At 37.7% G+C, this 24,645-nt stretch overlaps 1 protein-coding gene and 1 non-coding gene across 2 annotated transcripts in view; both read right to left on the bottom strand.

Moving 5' to 3' along the window:
* Window positions 1–1,104: 1,104 nt before the first annotated feature.
* On the bottom strand, window positions 1,105–1,211 carry LOC116634239. The gene has a single exon (XR_004299918.1). It is a non-coding gene; the product is annotated as a U6 spliceosomal RNA (small nuclear RNA).
* A 10,239-nt stretch (window positions 1,212–11,450) lies between these two features.
* Window positions 11,451–24,645, bottom strand: part of CFAP91 (cilia and flagella associated protein 91) — a 95,352-nt gene continuing 82,157 nt past the window's right edge. Inside the window, exons 17-18 of the mRNA XM_032406629.1 lie at window positions 20,365–20,530; window positions 11,451–12,847 (exon numbers count right to left, since the gene is read on the bottom strand). Coding sequence (XP_032262520.1) covers window positions 20,379–20,530 — 152 coding nt within the window. The 3' untranslated portion in view covers window positions 11,451–12,847; window positions 20,365–20,378. The remainder of the gene's footprint in view (window positions 12,848–20,364; window positions 20,531–24,645) is intronic.

The raw sequence follows: 24,645 nt of genomic DNA, 5'->3' as shown, positions 1-24,645 counted from the left end.
TTCGTTCTTTTTCTCATTTAGGTATAAGGTTAGGTTGTTGGAGATTTTTCTTGCTTCTTAAGTAGGCCTGTATTGCTATAAACTTCCCTCTTTTTTAAAAGTTTTTATTTAAGGGGCACCTGGGTGGCTCAGTTGTTAAGCATCTGCCTTCCACTCAGGTCATGATCCCAGGGTTCTGGGATCAAGCCCCGCATCAGGCTCCCTGCTCTGCGGGAAGCCTGCTTCTCCCTCTCCCACTCCCCCTGCTTGTGTTCCCTCTCTCCCTGTGTCTCTCTCTGTCAAATAAGTAAATAAAATCTTTAAAAAATAATAAAGTTTTTATTTAAATTCTAGTTAACATGCAGTGTAATATTAGTTTGAGGTGTACAATATAGTAACTCAACACTTTCTTACAACACAAAGTGCTTATCACAACAGGTGCACTCCTTAATCCCAATTACCTATTTAAGCCATCCCCCCACCAACCTCCCTTCTGGTAACCATCAGTAAACTAGGAAAGGGGGAAAAAAGAGAGAGAGGGAGAGGCAAACCAAGAAATAGACTTTTAATTATAGAGCAAAATTCCCTCTCAGAACCTCTTTTGTTGCATCCCAAAGATTTTGGACCATTCTGTTTTCATTTTCATTTGTCTCCATGTGTTTTTTTATTTCCTCTTTGATTTCTTGGTTGACCCATTCATTGTTTAGTATCATGTTATTTAACCTCTATGTATGTATGTTCTTTTTTTAAATTTAATTTTATTATGTTAGTCACCATACATTGCATCATTAGTTTTTGATGTAGTGATCCATGATTCATTGTTTTCATATAACACCCAGTGCTCCATGCAGTACGTGCCCTCTTTAATACCCATCACCAGGCTAACCCATCCCCCCGCCCCCTCCCCTCTAAAACCCTCAGTTTGTTTCTCGGAGTCCATAGTCTCTCATGGTTCGTCTCCCCCTCTGGTTTTCCCCCCTTCATTTTCCCTTCCTTCTCCTAATGTTCTCCATGCTATTCCTTATGTTCCACAAATAAGTGAAACCATATGATAATTGACTTTCTCTGCTCGACTTATTTCACTTAGCATAATCTCCTCCAGTCCCATCCATGTTGATGTAAAAGAAAAATATGGAATGCTTCACAAATTTGCGTGTCATCCTTGTGCAGGGGCCATGCTAATCTTCTCTGTATTGTTCCAATTTTAGTATATGTGGTGCTGAAAGGAGCACTATGTATGTATGTTCTTTCCAGATTTTGCTTGTGGTTGTTTTCTAGTTTCATGGTGTTGTAGTTGGAAAAGATGCATAATATGACTTCAAATTTTTTTAATGTTGAGACTTGTTTTGTGGCCCAACATATGATCTCTTCTGGAGAATGTTCCATGTGCACTTGAAAAGAATGTGTATTCCACTGTTTTAGGATGTGATGTTCTGAATATCTCTCTTAGATCCATCTGGTCCAGTGTGTCATTCAAAGCCCCTGATTTCTTGTTGATTTTCTGTTTGGATGATCTATCCATTGATGTAAGTGGGGTGTTAAAATTCCCTACTATTATTGTATTACTATCGATCACTTCTTGTATGTTTATTATTAGCAGCTTTATGTATTTGGGTGCTCTCATGTTCCGTGTATAAATATTTACAATTGTTATATCTTATTGTGGGATTGTTCCTTTATGATTACATAGTGTCCTTCTTTGTTTCTTGTTACAGTCTTTGTTTTAAAGTCTATTTTGTCTGATAGAAATATTGCCAACCTGGCTTTCTTTTCACTTCCATTTGCATGATAAATGTTTTTCATCCCTTTACTTTCAATCTGCTTGTGCCTTTAGGTCTGAAATGAGTCTCTTATAGGCATATAGATGGACTTTTTAAAAATTTATTTTTATTTATTTAAGTAATCTCTACACCCAACATGGGGCTCAATCTTGTTTTTTTTTTTTTTTTTTTATCCATTCCATCACCCTATGTCTTTTGATTGGAGCATTTAGTTCATTTACATTCAAAGTAATTACTGATAAGTATGTATTTCCATTTGTTACTTGTTTATGATTGTTTTTGTAGTTCTCTGTTCTTTTCTTTTACTCTCTTCTCTCATGGTTTGCTGGCTTTCTTTAGTGATGTACTTAGATTCCTTTCTCTTTATTTTTTTGCATATCTATTACTGGTTTTTGATTTGTGGTTACCATTAGGTCTACATGTAACATCTTATGCACATAGCAGTCTATTTCAGGTTGATGGTGGCTTAAGTTTGAACCCATTCTAAAAGCATTACATTTTTATTCCTTTTCCTCCCACATTTTAGGCATATGGCGCCATAATTTACATCCTTTTATTTTGTGAATCCCTTGATTGATTTTTATAGATATGCTTAATTTTACTGCTTCTGTGCCTCCTACTTTTCTTACTCCTGCTTATGGTGTTTCCTTTCCACTCACTTCTTGTAAGGCTGGTTTTTAGTGGTGATGAATTCCTTTAACTTGTATTTGTGTGGGAAACTCTCTCTCTCCTATTCTGAATGATAGCCTTGATGGATACGGTCTTCTTGGTTGCAGGTTTTTTTTTTTTTTTTTTCAGCATTTTGATGATATCATATCTCCCTTCTGGCCTGTTTTCTGCTGAAAAACCAACTGATATCCTTACGTGGTTTCTCTTATAGGTAAGTTTCCTTGTGCTGCTTTATCAATAGTTTTTGCCATTTTAATCACTATGTCTTGGTGTGGACCTCCTTGGGTTGATATTTTGAGGGGCTCTCTGTGCTTCCTGGATCTGAATTTGTGTTTTCTTCCCCAGATTTGGGAAGTTTTCAGCTACTATTTCTTCAAATAAAAATTTCTCCCCCACCCCTTGTCCTTTTTTGGATCTCTGTAATGTGAAGGTTATTATGTTTGGTGGTGTGGCTGAATTCCCTTAATCTATTTTCATTTTTTTATTATTTTTTTCTCTCTCCTGTTCATTCAGCTTGAATACTTTCCACTACTCTCTTCTCCAGGTCACTGACCTGTTCTTCTGCTTCCTCCTGTCTACTGTTTATTCCTTCTAGTGTATTTTTAATTTCAGTTCTCTGATTGGTTCTTTTTTGTTTTCTTTCTCTTTCTTGAGGGTCTCCCTGAGATCCTCCACTCTTTTCTCAGGTCCAGCTAGTATCTTTATGGCCATTTCTTTAAATTCTCTATTAGACATGTTATTTATCTCCATTTCCTTTAACTCTCTTGTGATTTTGTCTTGTTCTTTCATTTGGGACATACTCCTCTGTGTCCTCATTTTGCGTAACTCTCTGTGTCTGTTTCTGTGTGTTAGGAAAGTCAGCTACATCTCCTCCTCTTGAAAGTCATGGATTTAGGAAGAAGAGGTCCTATAATGCCCTGTGGTGCAATGTCCCTTCTTTACCAGAACCTGGCACTTCAGGGGTGTCTGTGTGTGTTGTGTGTGCCCTACTATTGTGGCTGAGTTATATTTGCCTTCAGTCAAGTCATTTGCAATGGCTTTCTTTGTCTTTTGTGGACAGGGCTTGGTCCCTGTGCTATTAGTGAGCTAGTCTGGGGCTGCTTTGGGCTTGAGTTGAGTCACAGAACTACAGGGCGCTCTCCCTCTGTTGTCCCCTGAGAAGCTTTCCTTGGTGGGTGGGGCCCCACTGCTGGGGCTGCAGTCAAATTGGTATGTGTGGTTTTCTTCCTTTCTCTTTGGGGCAGAAGTCACTTTAGAGTGGGTTGACCCTGGTCAGGCCTGCTTGCATACTGCCAGGCTTATGGTGCTGCTTTGGATGGACTCCTGTCAAGGGCATGTTTGATGGAGTGGATCTGCTGGAGAATATGTGGATAACAGGGATGCGGTGACAGCAAGGTCCCACCTGGTCTGCTGCAGGAGGGAACCTACAGCTACCTAGGAAAACTCTTGCTAAGGCTGGGCTGGAGGGGGCAGTCTTCAGAAGGGGGTGGGGTGCAGGGTGCATTGTTAGCAAGCTAGGTGAGGGTATTCACATTGTGCTGGTTCTCACAGGTGTCCTTTTATCTAGGCTAGGGGGCAGGGAAGGGAAATGGTGTCTACCAGCTCTTTTGTTCTTGCTGAAGTCTCCCAAAGATCCCTGCCCCTCCAGCATATGCTCTGAGATTAGTGAACAAATCTCCCTCCCCTATATGCCAAGCATTTTTCAAACTGCTGCTTCTATGCTATATCTCCATGGGGCTGTTTGTTACATTGTCTCTTTAAGGGCAGGGACTCAGTTTCCTTTCACCCTCCAGCTCTCCCCGGGGGTGGGCTCACTGATTTTTAACATTCCAGGTGTTAAGCCCCACTGATTGTAAGAATGCACGAAGTTAGGTCATACGGTTTTCAAAGCCAAATGTTATGAGGATTCGTCTTCCCAGTACAGGTCCCTTGTGCCTGGGGTGCCTGGACTGGGGTCTGCTCCTCTCCTCTCCCCACACCTGTGGGTCCCTCCCTCCTGCATACCATCTCATGGGTCAGTTTAGTTCCTGATCACGTCATCGACCTTCCTACCATTTTCACTGTGGCCTCTTCTCTACATTTAGCTGTGGAGAGTCTGTTCTGCCAATCTTCAAGTCATTTTCTGGGTTATTTATACTGATGTGGCTGTTATATATGTGTATCTGTGGGATGAGGTGAGCCTAGGATCCTCCTACTCTGTCATCTTTCCCAGAAGTCCCGTGATCACTTTCCTACCATTTTTAAGTTGTCCTTTTCTTGATTCAGCATCTGCTTGGTTGTTAGAAACCTTTGACTTTTTCAAGAGTTCTGGCAAAGTTGGTTCTAATCGTTGCTGTTTGTTCTTCAGTGTTTCTGTGGAGGGACAGGAGTTTGGAGCTGGCCACTCTGCTATTTTGCTGATATCACCAACGCTAATGGATGTCTCATTTCTTCTCTGTGTACATCTCTGTTCCCTTCTCTGTACAAGGAGATGACACAGGTGGTTTGTAGTAAGGCTTTCCTTTTGAGAAAAGTGATCAATGAAACAAGAAAGCCTATTTCAGAAGCCCAAGACCTTGCTGTGTTGGGTTTTGTGTCCATGTTGGTCATAATGGTGAACAACCTCTCCTCAGAAGAATCTATAGGCATATCAGCCTTTTTTTTTTTTATGATTAGTATTTTTTGGGTCCTCTGCAGATAAGTCACGAAGACATTCTCCTATGTTTTATTCAAGGAGCTTTATTGTTTAAGCTTTTAATTCTGAGATCCATCCCAAATTAATTTTTGTGTTTGCTGTGATGTAGGTATCAAGACTCATTTCCCCCCTTTATTTATTCAGTTTTTCTAGCACCATTTGTTGAAAAGACTTACCTTTCCCCATTCCATAGCTTTGCCAGCTTAGTCAAAAATCGATTAACTGTAAATGTATGGGCCTATATCTAGACCCCATATTCTGTAACATTTATCTATTTACCTATCCTTATGCTAACATCATGCTGTCTTTATAGCAATTCCTGGAATCAGCTTTATAGCAAGTTTTGATATCAGGTAGCATGAACCATTAAACTTTCCTCACAATTGTTTTGGCTTTTTCGTAGTCCTTTGGTTTACCATGTAAATTTTAAAATCAACTTATCAAAGTTAAAATGCCTGTGTGTTGATGATTGCATTGAATCTATAGATCTATATGGGGAGAGTCAACATCATAATAATAATGTGTGTTCTAGTTCACAAACATTGTATATCTCTTCATTTAGGTCATTAATTTTTTTCATGGTATTTTGTAGTTTTCAGTGCAGAGGTCTTCTATGTCTTTTGTTAAATTTATTAAGTTTTAAGCATTTAGGTCTTTTGATACTACTGAAATAGAATTTTTTTTTTAAGATTTTATTTATTTATTTGACAGAGAGACAGCAAGAGAGGGAACACAAGCAGGGGGAGTGGGAGAGGGAAAAGCAGGCTTCCCATTGAGCAGAGAGCCCGATGTGGGGCTCAATCCCAGGACCCTAGGATCATGACCTGAGCTGAAGGCAGACACTTAATGACTGAGCCACCCAGGCGCTCCTGTAAATAGAATTTAATTTTTCTTTGCATCTTCCAATTGTTGCTAGTATATAGAAATACATATTTTTCTGTATATTGTCCTGTGTCCTTTGACTTTGTTAAATAAGTCTAGTAGTTGTTTAGTGTTTCTTAGGTTGTTCTGTGTAAACAATTATGTTTTCTGCAAAATGTTTTTAGTTTTACTTGTTCCTTTCCAGTCTTTATGCTTTTTTCCCCTTACTTTATTGCACCAATTAGAAGCAATATTGAATAGGAAGGTGGGGTGGATATCCTTGCTTTGTTACCAGTTTTGAGGTGGGTGGCATTCAGTATTTCACCATTGGCTATTATGCTAGCTGTAGGATTTTGTATGGATTCTTTTGTTAGATTGAAGAAGTTCCTTTCTATTCCTAGTTTTTTGAGAATTTCTAATCCTAAATGAGTGTAGAATTTGAATTTTTTCTTCAATTATTAAGATCATAATGCTTTTATCTTTTTTTTCTATTAATATGGTGAATTATATTGATTTTTGAATGTTGAACCAACTTTACATCTTTGGAATAAATCTACTGGTCCTGGTTTTTATTTCATTTGTGTAGTGCTGGATTTGATTTGGTAACATTTTGTTAATGACTTTTAGCATCTATATTCATGAGGGATATAAATCTTTAACCTTATTTTCTTATCTTTGTTAGGTTTTGGTATCATGATTTTACTGGCCTCTTAAAGTGTGATGGGAGGAGGTGTTTCCTCTTTATTTTCTGAGTTTGTATAAAATTTGTATCAGTATCCTTAAATGTTTGATGAATTTATGGGATTGAATTTATTTGATTGATTTATTAATTCACCACTGAAACCATCTGGTCCTGAACGTTTCTTTGAGGGAAAATTTTTTGATAAACAATTTAAAAGGTATTGAGCTATTCAGATATTGTATTTTATTATATCTGTTTTGGTAAATTCTGTGTTTCAAGGACTTTGTCCATTTCATGTAAGCTATCAAATTTATTGTTATAAATTTTCCAAATATTTCCTTATTCGTCTTTTAATGCCTGTAGGATCTGTAGTGACGTACCTTCTTTCATTGGGGTGATAGCCCTTCTCATTTTGACATTGATAATTTGTGTTTTCTTTTTTAAACTAATTTTGCTCTGAATTAATTTTATTAATCTTTTCAAAGAACTAAATTTTGGCTTTGTTATCTCTCTTGTTTGTAAGTCTTCTGTTCATTGATTTCTGTTATCTTAAAATATCCACCTTACTACTTAACTTTGGGTTTACTTTTTCTTTTTGTATCTTTCCTATTTTGGAAACTCACTTGGTTTTAAACCTGTTTTCTCAGGAGTATATAAAATTATTTCTCTCTAAGCACTGCTTTAGCTGCATCCCATTAATTTCAAAATTGTATTTTCTTAATCATTCAGGTCAGAGTATTTTCTAACTTCCATTGTGATTTCTTATTTGATCCAAAGTTTATTTAGAAATATATTGCTTAATGTCCAAATGTTTGGGAATTTTCTAACCTTATTTTTTCCTTTTGATTCCTAATTCAATTATTTGTGTCCAGATAATATATTTCGTAAGATTTCAATTCTTTGAAATTTATTGAGACTTGTTTTATGGCACAGGATATGGCCTATCTCAGCAAATGTCCTAGGTACACTTGAAAAGAATGCATATCCTGTGGTAGTTAGGTGTAGTGTTCTGATTAGCATTAGGTCAAGGCAGTGAGTAGTGTTGTTCAAATTGTCTAAAACTGTACTGATTTCTTATTTAATTTTTCTATCAACTACTGAGAAGAAGGTGCTACCCTTAGGCTGCAATGTCATAAGATTTCTCTCCATCTCCCCACCCTAAATCAAGTCTTTCCTCTCCGGCAGCAAAGCTGCTGGACTGGAAGACTGCCATTCTTGCAGACTGAGCTGCATGGGGGCTGGGGGGAGAATAGACCCGAGCTTTCTTACCTGAATCTTTAGCAGGTTTTCAATGTGTTGGCCATCTCTGATAGATTTCTAGTGCCCTAAAATGGGTGTTTTTGACAATTTTGTCTAGTCTGTCTGTCCATCCATCTACCTACCTACCTACCTACCTACCTACCTACCTACCTACCTACCTATTAGTGGAGGAGAATTGCTGGCCTCTTCTTTAGAAGCCGATTTTATGGTAATATTTTAATATGATGTCTTTAACCTTTATTAAAAATACTGAGAAGAACATTTCTGCATCTTCTCTAAAACCTCTGTTGGAGGTTTTTTAAGTTGTTAATGTTGTTTGTCCAGAATAAGCGGGAAAAACTCCCTTCGGGATGTAGTATAGACTTACTTGGTTCCTTCATAACATTCACCAGTTGAATCACAACAAGTTAAACATTTATTTGCTAGAAATGAATATTATAAATTAGAATTTTATTCTTGAAAACTCATTTCATACCATAAAATACCAAGACATCACAAATGTTCTTCAAAATCATACAAGTATTTGCTTTTACAAACATTATGTAGAATTTCATTCATGGATAAAGAAGATGTGGTATATATATACAATGGAATATTATGCAGCCATCAAAAGGAATGAGATCTTGCCATCTGCAACGACGTGGATGGAACTGGAGGGTATTATGCTGAGCGAAATAAGTCAAACAGAGAAAGACATGTATCATATGACCTCACTGATATGAGGAATTCTTAATCTCAGGAAACAAACTGAGGGTTGCTGGAGTGGGGGGTGGGGTGGGAGGGATGGAGTGACTGGGTGATGGACACTGGGGAGGTTATGTGCTCTGGTAAGCGCTGTGAACTTTTTTTTTTTTTTAAAGATTTTATTTATTTATTTGACAGAGAGAGAAACATAGCTAGAGAGGGAACACAAGCAGGGGCAGAGGGAGAGGGAGAAGCAGGCTCCCCGCTGAGCAGGGAGCCCGATGCGGGGCTCGATCCCAGGACCCTGGGATCATGACCTGAGCCGAAGGCAGACGCTTAACGACTGAGCCACCCAGGCACCCCTTCAAGAAATACTTATTGAGAGATTACCATGTGCCAGAGACTGTGCCAGGCACCAGGAATAAAAACAAATGTACTCAGGAGGCACAGCTCCTGCCCTCCCCTCAGAGCTAACAGTCCAATTGGTGAGAGAGATGGTTACGCAGACACAATCAAGTGTGAGATGGGCAATGGCAGAGGAAGGCAGTTTTATGATTGTGCCCAGTATCTGTGTTTGCTCCCACAATTTTTTTCCTGGTCTTTGGAATCCTTGAGGCTTTAGAAATAAAATATCATTAAAGCCTAGACTAAAGACACGTCTCCCATGGTAAGTTTCTGAATGGTAAATACTTGGGGAGGGACAGTTTCCTTGGGAAAGGTTTCTCCTATTCTAAATTTGTGAATGTACATTAGATCACTTGGGAAGCTTTAAAAAAATACCCTTGCCTGGATCTGGTGAGGCCCAAGACCCAATTTTTTAAAGTACTCAATGACTTTAGCATGCAACCATGGTTAAGAACTATTATAGCCTTTGCTTCCAGTTTCCTCAACATTTGACACCTGGAATAAAAGAAGCCTCCTTCAATGGTTTTCGTTAAGTTTTCTGGGAAATTCTTCTTCACAATACTTATGGCTTCCTTCTACTGCTCTGGTGTCTGGTAGAGAGTGAGCCCTTATCATCAACACTTCAAGATCCTAAAGAACATGGGGCACTCATTCCTCTCTCTCTCTTACTCATCCCCAAGTGAGATGGAGAAATTCATCTGATCGGTGAGCCTCTGACACCCACTGAGCCACATTCTGTGCAGCAGATGTAGTTACTTTGCTCTACCCATATCCTTTGCGTCTATCCCATAGTGATAATAAAAACAGCTAAATGGTACTTATCGAATGCTTACCATATGGCAGCTGCTGTCCTAAGCCTTTTACATGAATTAATTCATTACATCCTCATACCAACCTGATGATGTACATTCTGTGGTTATACCATTTTAGATTTGAGGAAGCTAAAACTTAAGGAGATTAAGTAACTTGTCTGAGGACACACTGTCATTGGACTGGGATTTCGATCCAGACCACCTGGCTCCAGAGCATATTCTCTTAACCTCCATGCTACTCCACTGCTAAGGGGCTAGCCTGGCCTTTGTTCCACACGTGGTAAGCACAGTTGGAGGCCAGTGCTAAGTGCGTATTTGCTGGCAGGCATTCTCCATTCTACTGGTAACTGGGTCTGTAAGCCTCTCTGTGCAGCTTGCTGCATACAAGTACTCCAAGTCATCTTAGTAGGTGCAACTCTACTCCCAAGTGGGTACCATGGTCCAGAATTGAGGAGGGGGATGAGGGTTCCCTTGAATCAACATATACTCAGACTTTAAACTGTCTGTCTAGGAGTTCTGCACTTAAGGCTTTGGAATCTCTAACAATTTTGTGCTTATGTTTCTCATCCCAAAGAGATCCTTAACTCACACTACACACTTCTTCCTTGGATTTTACTTTGCCTGTTCTTAAGCATGTTGGGAAGAGGCAACGCCTTTGTTAACTGGCACAAGGATTCACTATATATGATTATGCATCCATGAAAAAAGTTTTCTACCTTACAAATCAGTTCATTGTGATTGTATATTGCTATTGATTATACTAGTCTAGTCCCAGCCAACTACATGGCTTCAGTTGCCATGATCACATGGCTTTAAACATGAGTTTTGTTTATCACCCAAGGTGTTTTATTTTTAAGAGCAAAGGTTATTAAAGTTCAGGTGTTTTAACTAAAGCCATTATAAGGAGAAGGCTCCTAGTAACAGAAAAAAAGTTTTCCTCTCCTGGTAAACCTCAATGAACTAATGAGAATTCTGTAATACCTTGTATTTTTCTTTTTGTCTAAATACAAATCTTAGTTTTAGAAGACTGCATAAAGATACTGTTTTAGAAAATAGTTTCATGATATGTTCTTTATTAAAAGCCACTTTAAACACTTTTTCAAAGTAGGTGTTGATTTTAACTTTAGTTCATTGCTATACAGCAGGGATGGGCCAACTACAGCTCATGGGCCAAATCTGGCTGCTGCTAGTTTTTGTAAAGTTTTATTGGAACACAGCCATGTTCCTTCTACGTGTTATCCATTGCCACTTTCACCTTATAATGGCAGAATTGAGTAATTGCAACCGAATCTGGCCAGAGAAACCTAAAATAGTTCCTCTCTGGCTATTTACAGACTAAGTCAGCTGTCGCCCGCTATTGTATAGCAACCCCCCGCCCCGCCCCCATCTCCTAGCCCCTCATGCCTGATTTGCTGCTTCTCATTTTGTCTTGGGTTACTGATTTTTTATTTTACAAGTGAATAACTATTACCTCATTCAGGTTAGCGTTTTTATTTTTTTTAAAGATTTTATTTATTTATTTGACAGAGAAAGAGAGGGAGCAAGAGAGAGAGACAAGCAGAGGGAGCGGGAGAAAGAGAAGCAGACTCCCCCCTGAGCAAGGAGCCCAATGCGGGGCTTGATCTCAGGATGCTGGGATCAGGACCTGAGCCAAAGGCAGATGCTTAACTGACTGGCGCCCCCAGGTTAGCATTATTAGAGGAACAAAACAAAACGCAACTGCCTCCTTACTTGTGTAGTACTTATCTGTGTGTCAGTGATTCTCTGGTGAAAATAAGTTGCCCTGATCACAGTTTTCCTAATACAAGGTAAACCTTTTCAAGTTTATATGATCAAGTGTTTTTTCAGCTCAGAAAATCTTTTATTATAACTTTATTTTTATTTGTTTTAGTTCCTATTGCTTTAGGATTGGTGATCCAGAGCTAACCTCTTTGTCATTTTCATCTCCTTATCCTTCCCAAACCATACTGGATGACAATAAATTTGTTAGCAACATCACCTCTTTTATTCTCTGCTTTGATATTTCTGTTCTTTTAACTGCATCCAAATGTGTTTCATTGGATTTTTTAATCTTTTTGTATTTTTTTTTCATCTTAGCCAGCTTTCTTTTCTTTTCAGCCTGCGTCTGTCTGTTGGCGTCTGCTCTTCTTATTCTCTGCTGCAGTTTCCTAAGAGGCCATTTCTTTTTGCCTCCTATTAAAATCACCAAGCAGATAGCTTCTGAAGCTTTTCCTGTTTCCTAGAGAAGGATATTTTCTAAGATAGGCTTTTATTCTGTTTTCAGAGTAACATGCATATGGGGCCCATGCAGATTTGTTGTTGAGACTTTTGTTTTTTTCATATTTACCAATCTTTAAATGAGGAGGGATCATGATGTTTGTCAACACACAGGACGGACAGATTGTTCCCCAACAGCACCCTCTCTATGGGTATTGCATGAATATTCTTCTTAGATCTAAAGCTCAATGGTAAGTTGATGGGCCATTGTATGGATATACCACAGCTTGTTTTTCTATTCCAATGTCAATGGATGTTTGGGTTTCTAGTTTAGGGGCTATCATGAAAAGTACTGCTGTGAACATTCTTGTCATGCCTGTTGGTGCACACACTCATGTATTTCTACTGCATATATATCTAGGAGATGAAATGCCAGGTCATGGGGTATGCATGCTTTCAAACTTAGCAGATAAGGTCAATGGACTATGGATATCAAGCCAAAACTACGTAAGAAATATTCAATAACATTTCTTTTTGTTTGATTCAGCAAGCCAGAATATCCTCTTAGTTAACAAAATGTTGAAATGAGACATGAGAAAATTTTCTCTTGAAGTAGAGCATCTGGGAAACACTGAAGAGAATAAACTCCTTTGTTTATTATTACTGAAAATAATTTTAAATTATTGGAAGTTTATGGAGAAGAAAGATCTTTCCTCATGAATTACACATTGACAAGTCCATAAAAGCTGCACATCTTGGGAGAAGCATAGATTATTGGAATTCCATATGATGATTTGTATAGCTTCTTTTTAAAAAAGATAATCTGTAAAAAAAAAAAACACAAAAAAACCCACAAATGTTTGATTATGTCATCTTTTAAGAAACAATCATTATCAGACCAATACATACAAAAAATTACTGTGATACAATTACAAAGAGCCTTGGTTCAGAAGCCAGATATTACCAGACATATCCCAGCTCTGCCACTTATGAGCCCCATGACCCGAATGTTTCTTAACTCACAGGGTCTCAGTTTCCAAATTACAGGACTTACAAGCCTTACATTAACTGAATTATAACTGAAAACTTACTATGTGTACACTGTAAAAAAATTCAAACTACAAAAGGATATAAACATGAGGAAAGTATATCTGTTTCCTCCCAGTCCCCAGGTCTACTGACAAATACTTAACCAATTTCTTGTTGATCTTTCCAGAAATATTTAATGTTTATTGTAGGCCTCATGAATGCACATATGTTTGTATATATGCAAACATATTTCTAGCTTTTAATCAAGGAATATGACACGTATGAGAAAATAACAGAAAACCAATGTGCACCTTAGTGAATTAATATTAAATATTCATCTGTGTAAATACCACCCAGGTCAAGAAGTCCTATAAGCTCCCACTTACTCCTTCCCAATCACAACCATCTCTATTCTCTAAAAGTTATCACTATTCTGATTTTTATTTGATTTTTTCCATATTCACTTTCTTGATTTTCTTCATATCTTTACCTCCTAAATGCCATAGTTTAGTGCTGATTTTAAACTTTATATAAATAGATTCATACTGTAGTTTTCTTTTTTGGATTTGATACTTACAACATGGATGAATCTCACAAATATATGAATCTCTTCATTCATTTTAACTGCTACATAGTAGGAATTGACAAACTTTTTCTGCAAAGGGCCTGATAGTAAGAATTTTAGACTTTGGGGGCCAATAAACAAAATTGAGGATATTATGTAGGTCCTCAACGAGAGAAAACAAACTTTCACAAAATTTTTGATAAAATTCAAAAGATAGTAATAATAATTGACTACAGGTTTGTTTTTAATATAAGTCTACTAATGAGAAAAATGGAAGTCTTATTTAGGGGATAACATTTTGCTCAATTGAGGTTCAGATCATCAAAATTGATTACATATCACCAATAGCCGATAAACATTTACAGTGAGACCCCCCCAACACACACCCCCATTTCAGCTTGGAACATGTCTGTCACACAGATGCATGCTGCCAACACTGATATCAATCCATGAGCATATGCTTTTCATTGTGCGTATTTATTGCTTGGGAGGCATTTACAGAACTCCATTAGATTCTTCTCTTGATATTTCCCTCTTAGCATGTCATTACAATGTATATTAGTTGCTTCCAGTAGAAGGTTAAGTGGACATTCCTCCATCCCACAGTTAAAGAGACTTTGATGTAGGAAAATTTCCTCTGCACTTGTTTCAAGGTCCAGAAAATGCTCCTGGAGGTGTAAACTCAGAAAACATATTCACTGCAACTATGTGTGGGAATTAAAATCTTGCTTCTTGTTTTAACTTGTGACAGCACAGGAGGTATATAAAGCAGCCTGCCATTACTTGTGATTTAATGTTAGTTGCCATTGAAATGATTTTACCATAGTGTAAATTCTGCCATATAAGCTCTGTTTTGCCTTGTAATTTTAGGTTGGATTCATTAAAAAATATTATCAAGTCTACAGCAAAAGCTAATTTCCCAAAGCCACTCAGTATTCCATAATGGTGGATAAGGGTAGTTTACTTATTTAGAAAAATCTCAATCTTAATCTGACTCAAAAACTCACACTGAAAGGTTATCAGTGCTAAGCCATCAAGTATCAGTGAGGTAGGCAAGTCAGAACATACAGCTATTTCTGAAAAAAAAAAAAAAAATCATGGAACAATAAATTAACAATGGTTAAATCCATGAGACTGAGTGAAGATCACCATTGAAACAGCTGGTTAAATAACACATGATAGATTCAAACATGTTTTCACTAGTAAAAGGTTTATCCACTAAAAATCTACTGCTGACATTCTGTGGGGAAATTTGGCCATACATTCGGACTCCTCTTGATTGTAATCCATCATTCCAGCCCATACTGATTTTAAAAGCCTTGTTGGTTTGTTTCCCCTAGTAAATAAAGACCCTCTGCCCTTGGCAAGCCTGAGCCCCAGCTTGTACCCAAACTTGGCCAATGCCCCAAGGCAAGAAAATGGCCAGTGATCTCAGATCACTTAGGAAGGACTTTCCTCTGCTGTTATAGTTCATCTAGTCCCTTTGATTTCCATAGCTCTCCGATGTCTTTAAAAGTAATGATGTTTACAACGTATCCATTATTTTCTTTAAATGTTGCAGCTACCTACTACATCCTACCTAAAATCAGAAGACATGTCTATTTTGTTTTATTAAATTTTTTCCCCCAACTTACGCATGTTTTTCTTCAAAATTTTATGTTTTTTCTTTCCTTTTGCTTTTTTGCATCTAATTTACTGTCCTTTTTATAATTTCTTGAAAAGGATGCTTAGTTTTATTTTCATCTTTTCAAAGAAATGCCTTTAAGACTACAAATTTCTAAGCGTCACATTAACAGTGTTCCACAAGTTTGATACATACATAGCATTTTTGTCATTTTTCAGTTCAAAGTATTTTCTAGTTCTATTATCATGCTTTCTTTGATGAACAGATTGTTCATATCTGTATTTCTTAATTTTCAAATATATTAGAATTATCTTATCATTGATTTCTAGTTTCCTTGCATTTTTATCAAAGAACACACTTTGCAGGATTTCAACTCTTTGAAATGGTTGACACTTGCTTTATGACCATATATAGTCAGTTTTTGTACATGTTTGTTGTGTGTATTCTTAAATAATATGCATTCAGTAGTTGTTAGGTATAATATTCTATAAATGTGCTTTAGGTCAAATTTCTTAATTATGTATTTCAAATCTTCCATTTCTTTTTTTTCCTCAGTTCCTGATAGAGATTAAAATTTCCTAGCATTATTTTGGATTTGTTTCTCCGTGCAGTTCTATTAAGTTTACTTCACAAAGGTTGAGGCCATGTTACTAGATACATTCCTATTTGTGACTCATACCTTCCCAATGAATTAAAACCTTTATCTTTATGAAGTGTCCTTCATTTTGTCTAGTAGGACTTTCTGCCTTAAAGTCTTCTTTGTCTAATATTAATATCGTTGTATCTGCTTTCCTGTGGGTGATTTTTTTTTATGGTATATTTTTTTATCCTTTAACTTGTAAGCATTCTGTGTATTTAGATTTTGTATGTGCTTCTTACAAACAGCATTTATTTTTATTCAGTCTGACAAATTCTGACTTTGAGCATTTAGCTATTTACTTTTAATATAAATTAATGATGAATCAGTGATAAACACCTACCATTTTATTCAGTGCTTTCTATTGGTTTTGTTTCCTTTTTCTCTCCTTTCTATCTTCTGTTTATATTGAGTGGGTTTTTTTTTATTCCATTTTCTTCTATTAGTTTAGATGTCCTACGTCTTTCTACTATGCTTTAGGAGTTGCCTTAGAGGTTACAAACTGTTGCCTTGAGTCATCAAAGATAATGTTAAATAACACTCTATCCCACTCCTAGATAATGCAAATGGCTTAGAACAATTTAGCCCACACACGGATTTCAGACTCCCACACTACTTATGCTGTGTAACTGTAATGTCACTGCTGTTGCTTTTTCTTATTGTTTTTTTTAAGCAGTCAGTAAATAGCCACATATTCTTTATCTCCAAATTTCCAACTGGGATAATTTTCCTTCTATTTGAAAAACACCCTTTAGTAATTTCGTGTAGTGAAGATCTCCTAGTGACAAATTTTGTTTCACTTATCTGAAAATGTCTTTCATTGTCATTCTTGACGGATATATTTGCATGTTATAGATCCTTTGTTATTATACTATTTCAGCATTTTGAAGCTATCATTCCTTTATTTTCTGGCTTTGTTTCTGATGAGAAGTCAACTTCAGTTTAATTATTGCTCTTCTGAAGGTAATTCACATCCTTTTCCTCTGAAAACTCTAAAGATTCTTTCTTCTGTTTTCAGCAGTCATATTAAAGTGTATGTAGGTATAGATTTTTAATATTTTTTTGCCTGGGGTTAAGAAGGCTTATTAAATATTGAGTCTTTCATTGGTTTTTAAAAATTCACATTTCATAGTATTTCCCAACATATTTCTTCTCTTAGTAGTCAGATTTCTTGAATCAATGGTCCATTTCTACTATCTTTTTGTCTCTTCCTAATGATTAAGTTATCCTATATCTATCCTTGCATCTCCTCTGTAGTTTCCACCTTTTTGTTCCTTTATTCTTTCTATGTAAATTCTTCTGACCTATCTTCTAATTTATTAGTTTTCTCCATAGTTGTATTTATCCTGCTCTTAAACCCATTCATTGAGTTTCTCATGTTGATTACTGCTGATTACTGAAATCTGCTATATCATTTGTATCATTTCCAGTTCTCTTGAAAATTTCACTGTTGACTTTAATCTCTTTAAACATAAGTGTCTTAGCTCAGGCTGCTTTAACAAAATAACTGGGTAGCTTAAACAACAGAAATTCATTTTTTCACAGTTCTGGATGCTAGGAGTCCCAGATCAAGATGTCAGCATGGCCGGTTTCCAGGGCGAACTCTCTTCCTGGTTTGTAGATGGCTGCCTTCTTGCCAGGTCCTCACGTGGCAGGGAAAAAGAACAAGCTCTCTGATGTCTCTTCTTATAAGGGCACCATTTGCATCATGGGGGACCCGCCCTCATGATCTCATCTAAGCCAATTATCTCCCATAGCCCTCATCTCCAAATACCATCATATTGGAAGTTAGGGCTTTAACATCTGAATTTTGGAGGGACACAAGTCTGTAGTACTCCACCCCAGCCCCCCCCTCCCCACCATTCATGTCCTTCTCACATGCAAAATACAATCATTCCATCCCAATAGCCCCCAAAGTCTTAACTCATTAGAGCATCAACTAAGTCTCATCTAATTATCCTCTAAATCAGGTATGGGTGAGAGTCAGGGTATGATTCATCCTGAGGCAAAATCCTCTCCAGCTGTGAACCAGATGAGTTAGGTACTTTTTTTTTTTTAAGATTTATTTTTATTTATTTCAGAGAGAGAGAGAATCCCAAGCAGACTCCATGCTGAACAGAGCCTGACATGGGGCTTGATCTCATGACCCTGAGATCATGACGTGAGCCGAAATCAAGAGTTGGACATTTAACCAACTGAGCCACCCAGGCACCCCTCATCCCAACTAGGGGTTGGAGTCCCAACCCAAATGGAGGAGGCTTACCAGGGCCTCTAGCTTGACTCTAGTTTTTGTCCCCCTAGTTTTACAAAGCTGGTGAAAGCATCACTCAGCTTTTCAGCCCCATTTTCTAGAATGTGCATATTCCCTCAGGGGGGAAAAAAGTGACTGCAAATGCCAGCATCAACTCTCTGAATTTGTCTCCTCTTAGATATTTGCCCAGAAATTCCTCACTGTTAGCTCTCCATTGTCTTCAAGCTGATTAAAAATATTTTAAAATCAAGGTCCATGCCTACATCCCTAAGCATTATTAAATAATCTCATATCTATCCTTCCCTCCTTCCCACAGAGAAGGAAGAGAGAGTACATACATGGGGGCAACTAAGCATCATGTTCCAAACATTAATAAAGCAGTAAAGAGATACTTTATACTCAGAAGTAAATGCAGACATACTCAATTTAAACTATGTACATTATTTATCTTATTAAATTTTCATGTAAGAAAAATGACTGTCCAAATATTGAAGGTGATTTTTATCACAATAATAAGATAGGCAAAATGTTATGGTCCCTGAATTTATATTATATAGATGTATGGATAACGTTACATGTAAATACATGGTTTATATTTTTAGGGATTTCAGAGGTTATTTCATTATTAATTAAAAACAAAAGATTTTCTGCTGTAATTTACAGCTATAGCTTGGTATTTAAGAGTTCTTTGTCAGTTTTCTCTCTTCTTTCTTTCTTTTTTTAGAGATTTTATTTATTTGAGAGAGTGAGTGAGTGAGAGAGTGAGAGAGGGAACAAGTGAGGGGAGGAGGACAGGGAAAGGGAGAAGCAGATTCCCCACTGAGCAGGGAGCCTGACACAGGGCTTGATCCTAGGACTCTGGGATCATGACCTGAGCCAAAGGCAGATGCTTACCCAACTGAGCCACCCAGGCGCCCCCTCTGTTTTCTTTCTTAACTGACCCTTCATCTCAATATTCCTTCCATGATCCTCTTTGACTGAAACTTAAGGTCCCCATAGATTCCCTTGCAGAGGGTCTGTTGGTCACATAAGTGCAGGCAAACCTCTAGTGAAGGGACATTATTGTAAAAATTACACAGTTAGTGGCAGAGCTGGCTAACACTCAAACCTTCTGAATGCCAGGCTCAAATTTCCCCGTGAGCCTTGTGTCTTCCCTATCCTGATAGCATACTCTCACGCCAAAATAGTAGATGATGTGCTTGACCAGAGAAGGGTTGAGAAAGAAGGTATATGCAAAGGGTTCACTCCCTTTCTTCTGAGAATTCTCATGAGAATTTTACTTTCATTTGACTCTCTAGCTCTGTTTTCCTAGCAATTCGATAAGGTAGTTTGTATCAACTATGTTACTAAGCAACACTACTTGACCTCCAAGTGGTAACTAGCATTTGATTGGAAGGAATTATAAACGAACTAGTAATACCTAATAGGAAACCATAGGTTTGAGTTTTCCTGAGTGTGCCGACTTTTGTAACCGAGTGAATCCATTAAGGGGACCCTGGACACTGTGTCTATGGAATCATTACAAGACATCCTGGCCCCTGAGGCACGGAAACCAGGGCAGGTCTGCACCTACCCAATGTCAATCTCTCTTCCTTGCGTGTAAGCTTTGTAACCAGGGGACTAAATAGCTATGTGTTCGTCTGTGTGGACACAGCAAGAGCTTCCATACAAAGAGAAGCACCTGCTGCTGCCCTGCTCAAAGCTGGGGTTCCTGTCTTCTATCTTGCTGAGTAAATGGATACTCAGCTCCTATCGAACCTCGTCTGTGTTAGTCTTGTGAGTAGGAATGTTTGGTTGAGCCTAAGACCAACTCCTGGTGGGCCCTGCAGGAGGCATCTGGGCTAGAACTGGACAGGCTGTGCCTCATGCTGTGCTTACAACCAGCGTGATGAGACAGGGATTCCTTCTCTACTCCCTAAGAACAAGCTGCTTTTTATAACACGGACACATTTTACAGCTTTATTTGTGATCGAATACCATCGTGTGCTTTAAGGGCCCATAAAAAATTACCCAGAATCCTATTTTCTGGACACAGGAGTCCAATTGCTATAATGTCAACTCTATTGTCTAAGAATTTCAATAGTAGGTTCCATCACCTAGATGAAATGTGCCAATTTGAATGGGAGTGTTTCACTTTCTTAAACACATTAGGGTTGTTGGAGTAGAGCAGAGAGCTGAATGATGCTGGGCCTCTCCTCCCCTCTGCTTCCTTTCAGATAAAAAGTCAAACTCACCTTAGCTGCGATTCTTATTTTTGAGTTTTTTCCTCAGGTGACTTGTCAGTGTCCGAGACCTCCTCATCTTGCTGTTGTGCCACAAAATTCTTGTTGACCATGTCTTCAGTGTGGCTGTGGATGATCTGATGGGCTGCAAGGATATGCTTCCACTGGGCGTTCCTCACTGTGCCAAAGCGACAAGAAATTTTACTCTGAAAGTCTAAACAAAATCATTCCCAAAGATTTTCAAGAAAGTAGTGACAGAAATGATAATTTGGTAAACCACATATTCCCTTGCTTCAAGTTGATGAGAGTAAATAACAATGAGCTGCTCTCTGTTGTAGAAGTATGCCTTCTAGAGGGAACCAGACCTAAGGTCGATCATTGCTGCTCCCCCGTCCCCACTCTCTGGTTCAGTCCGGTCAGTCTCCTCCCCACCCGGCTGGCCTCTATTGCTGTCCACCCCAGCTGCCCTCCACTGGAGTGTCTGCACAGCCCGACTCAGGGCCCAGCTCCGCCAGGAAGCCTCCTCTGACCGGGCCAGCCCACATCCACCATTGCCACACCTGAGTTCCCACAAACCCACACAGCACTGAAGCACTCAGTGTGAGTTTTGTTTTGTTTTTTACGTAGGTTGTAATGACTTAAAGGTAGAGACCTTGTCTCCCACTTCTCTTTGAACTTTTGTTCCTAATATGGAGCATACTTGTTGACTGATGATGAGTTTCTGAGCTCATGGCTTTAAAAGGTGGTCTTTGCTCCATATTGTAAGGATATTTATTATCAAGGATTAGTACATTAAGCATCCCATCTCCCTTGGAAGGGATAATCATGATGATGATGATAATGTTAGCACTTAGCATTTGTCCTTACTTTGTGCCAGGCACTGTTTTAAGCAGTTGGCATATATCCATTTAAACCACCCCACAACCCTAAAAGAGACTATTAATAATATCCCCATTTTCAGATAAGGAAACGGAGACACAGAGAGATTAAGTAATTTGCCCCAAATCATACAGCCAGTAAAGGACAGTAAGAAGTACTATGGGTTCTGTGCTGTTCAGGTATCAGCGAGTTTACAGAGGATAAATCACAGTTTATAGAGGATAAATCAACTTCCACTTCACAGTAGTATGGTTGAAAGAATGGGGACTTTGGAGCCACACAGACCATGGTTCACATCTGTAAGTTGTATAAACTCTCTAAGCACTAATTTCCATAATTGAAAATGAGAATACAGCTCCAGCTATTTTAAGAAATTGAGATAGGTACTTTTTAAATGCTTAGTCCAGTGTCTGGAACTTAGCATGCACTTAAAATTTGGTAGTTACTGTTATTTTACATCTATATACAGGTCTCTTCAAAGTCTTCCATCATGATATATCTCAAAACAGTCTGTATATATTACCTTAATTTGGGGTAAAGAGTCTATATATAATACATATGGTTCTTTTAAGAAACAAAAGGTCCTAGTGTGCGCTCCCTGTCCAGATGGCTTTCTTCATTTGGTATAATACAAAGAGAAGAGGCTAAGGACTTGCCCAGCTTCCCCATAGACAAGTCCCACTGGATTCCTTCAGCTCAAGTGCCTCCTCCTGCTCCTTTCCCTCAGAGCCCAGAGAAGCTAGGGGAAGGGATCACAAACTAGTAACTACTAAACACTATTTCCCTGCCTCCTTCAATTCCCTCAGTTAGAATTGACCTAAAGAAGACTGACCTCACTTTGGACCTAGGAAAAATAAAAAGGAGTTGCATATTTTCTTAAAGATTCAGAAAACACAAGATCCCTTTTATAAAAAGATGACACAGAAACATTGATTATTTTTCCAAAAATTAAATATTATTGGTATAAGCACTATCATACACCACTGAAGGGAGTATGAATTAGAACAATCTTTTTGTGGGGGCTATTTGGTAGTATCTAGCAAAAGTAAAATGCACATACCCTATTTCTAGCACCGTACTGCTAGGAATTTACTGTCAGTAGCATGAGCAGGATAGGCATAGAATATATGCTTGCAGCACTGCTAGTTATAAGAAAACACTGAAACAAACTAAATGCTTATCACTAAAAGGTACGGGCTTAGAAATTACAGTACAATCATGTAATGGGAAAATAAGGTATTTCTTTGTTCTCTTCAAATGCATTAGAACTCCACCATTCCTTTATCCCTATTAGGTGATCGGAAATGTTATACTTTTCTTAAACCTGTCCAGAATTCCCCTGAACAACATGGAAACCTTGTAAAAAATAACCGAGCTGTTCTTTCACTTAAATTTTTTAATTTAAATTCAATTTAATTAACATATAGTGTATTATTAGTTTCAGCGGTAGAATTCAGTGATTCATCAGTTGCATATAACACCAGTGCTCATTATATCACGTGCCCTCCTTAATGCCCATCACCCAGTTACCCCATCCCCCACACCCCTCCCCTACAGCAACCCTGTTTGTTTCTTAGAGTTAAGAGTCTCTTATGGTTTGTCTCCCTCTCTGATTTCGTCTTACTTTATTTTTCCCTCCCTTCCCCTATGATCCTCTATTTTGTTTCTTAAATTCCACATGAGTGAGATCATATGATAACTGTCTTTCTGACTGATTTATTTTGCTTAGCATAATACCCTCTAGTTCCATCCATGTCGTTGCAAGTGGCAAGATTTCATTCTTTTTGATGGCTGAGTAATATTCCATTGTATATATGCACAACATCTTCTTAATCCATTCATCTGTCGATGGACATCTGTGCTCTTTCCATATTTTTTTTCATTGTAAACATTTTAGGCTTACAAAAGATAATTTTAATTTTTTTATTCTTTTTTAAAATTCCAGTACAATTAAAATACAGTGTTATATTAGTTTCAGGTGTATAATATAGTGATTCAACAATTCTATACATTTCTCAGTGTTCATCATGTTAAGTGAACTCTTAGTCCTCTTCACCTATTTCACCTATTTGCCCACCAATCTCCCCACTGGTAACCATCAGTTTGTTCTCTACACTTAAGATTCTTTTTACTTGTCTCTTTTTTTCTTTGTTGATTTGATCTGTTTTTAAACTTAACATAGTAGTGAAATCATTTAATTGTCTTTCTCTGACTCACTTATTTCACTTACTATTATACCCTCTGGATCCATCCATGTTGTTGCAAATGGCAAGGTTTCATTCTTTTTTATTTTATGGCTGAGTAATATTCCACTATGGATATATACCACATCTTTATTCATCTACTGATGGACACTTGGGCTGCTTCCATAATTTGGCTATTGTAAATAATGCTGCAATAAACACAGGGATGCATATATCTTTTCAAATTACTGTTCATATTCTTTAGGTAAATACCCAGTAGTGGAATTACTAGATCATTTGGCAGTTCTATTTTTCATTTTTTTGAAGAACCTCCATATTGTCTTTTACAGTGGCTGTACCAGTTTGCATTCCTACCATAAGGGTATGAGGGTTTTTTTTTTTTTTTTACACACATCCTTGCCAACACTTTTTTCTTGTGTTTTTGATTTTAGCCATTCTGACTGGTATGAGGTGATATCTCACCATGGTTTTAATTTGCACTTCCCTGATGATTAGTGATGTGATCATCTTTTCATGTGTCTATTGGCCATCTGTATGTCTTCTTTGGAGAAATGTGTTCATGTCTTCTGTCCATTTTTTAATTGGATTTTTTTTTTGGTCTTGAGTTATAAAAGTTCTTTATATATTTTCTAACCCTTTATTGGATATGTTATTTGCAAATATCTTCTCCCATTCAGTAGGTTGTCTTTTAGTTCTGTTGATTGTTTCCTTTGCTGTGCAGAAGCTTTTAATTTTGATGTAGTCCCAAGAGTTCATTTTGCTTTTGTTTCCCTTGCCTCAGGAGACATATCTAGAAAAATGTTGCTATGACCAATGTCAGAGAAATTATTGCCTGTGTTCTCTTCTAGAATTTTTATGGTTTCAGGTCTCACATGTAGGTCCCTAATCCATTTTGAGTGTATTTTTGTGTATGGTGTAAGAAAATGGTTCAGTTTCATTCTTTTGTATGTAGCTGTCCAGTTTTCCCAACACCATTTACTAAAGAGACTTTTTCCCATTGCATATTCTTGCCTCCTTTGTGGAAAATTAGTCAGCCATTATAATTGTAGGTTTATTTCTGGGCTTTCTATTGTGTTCTATTGATCTATGTGTCTGTTTTTGTGCTGGTACCATACTGTTTTGATTGCTACAGCTTTGTAGCATATCTTGAAATCTGGGATTGTGATACCTCCAGTTTTGTTCTTCAAGACTGCCTTGGTCATTCAGGGTC

Source organism: Phoca vitulina, unplaced genomic scaffold (assembly GCF_004348235.1).
Source record: "Phoca vitulina isolate PV1807 unplaced genomic scaffold, GSC_HSeal_1.0 scaffold8, whole genome shotgun sequence".
NCBI lineage: Eukaryota > Metazoa > Chordata > Mammalia > Carnivora > Phocidae > Phoca > Phoca vitulina.
The sequence above is the reverse complement of the archived record's forward strand: the minus strand, read 5'-3'. Positions and strand labels throughout refer to the sequence as shown.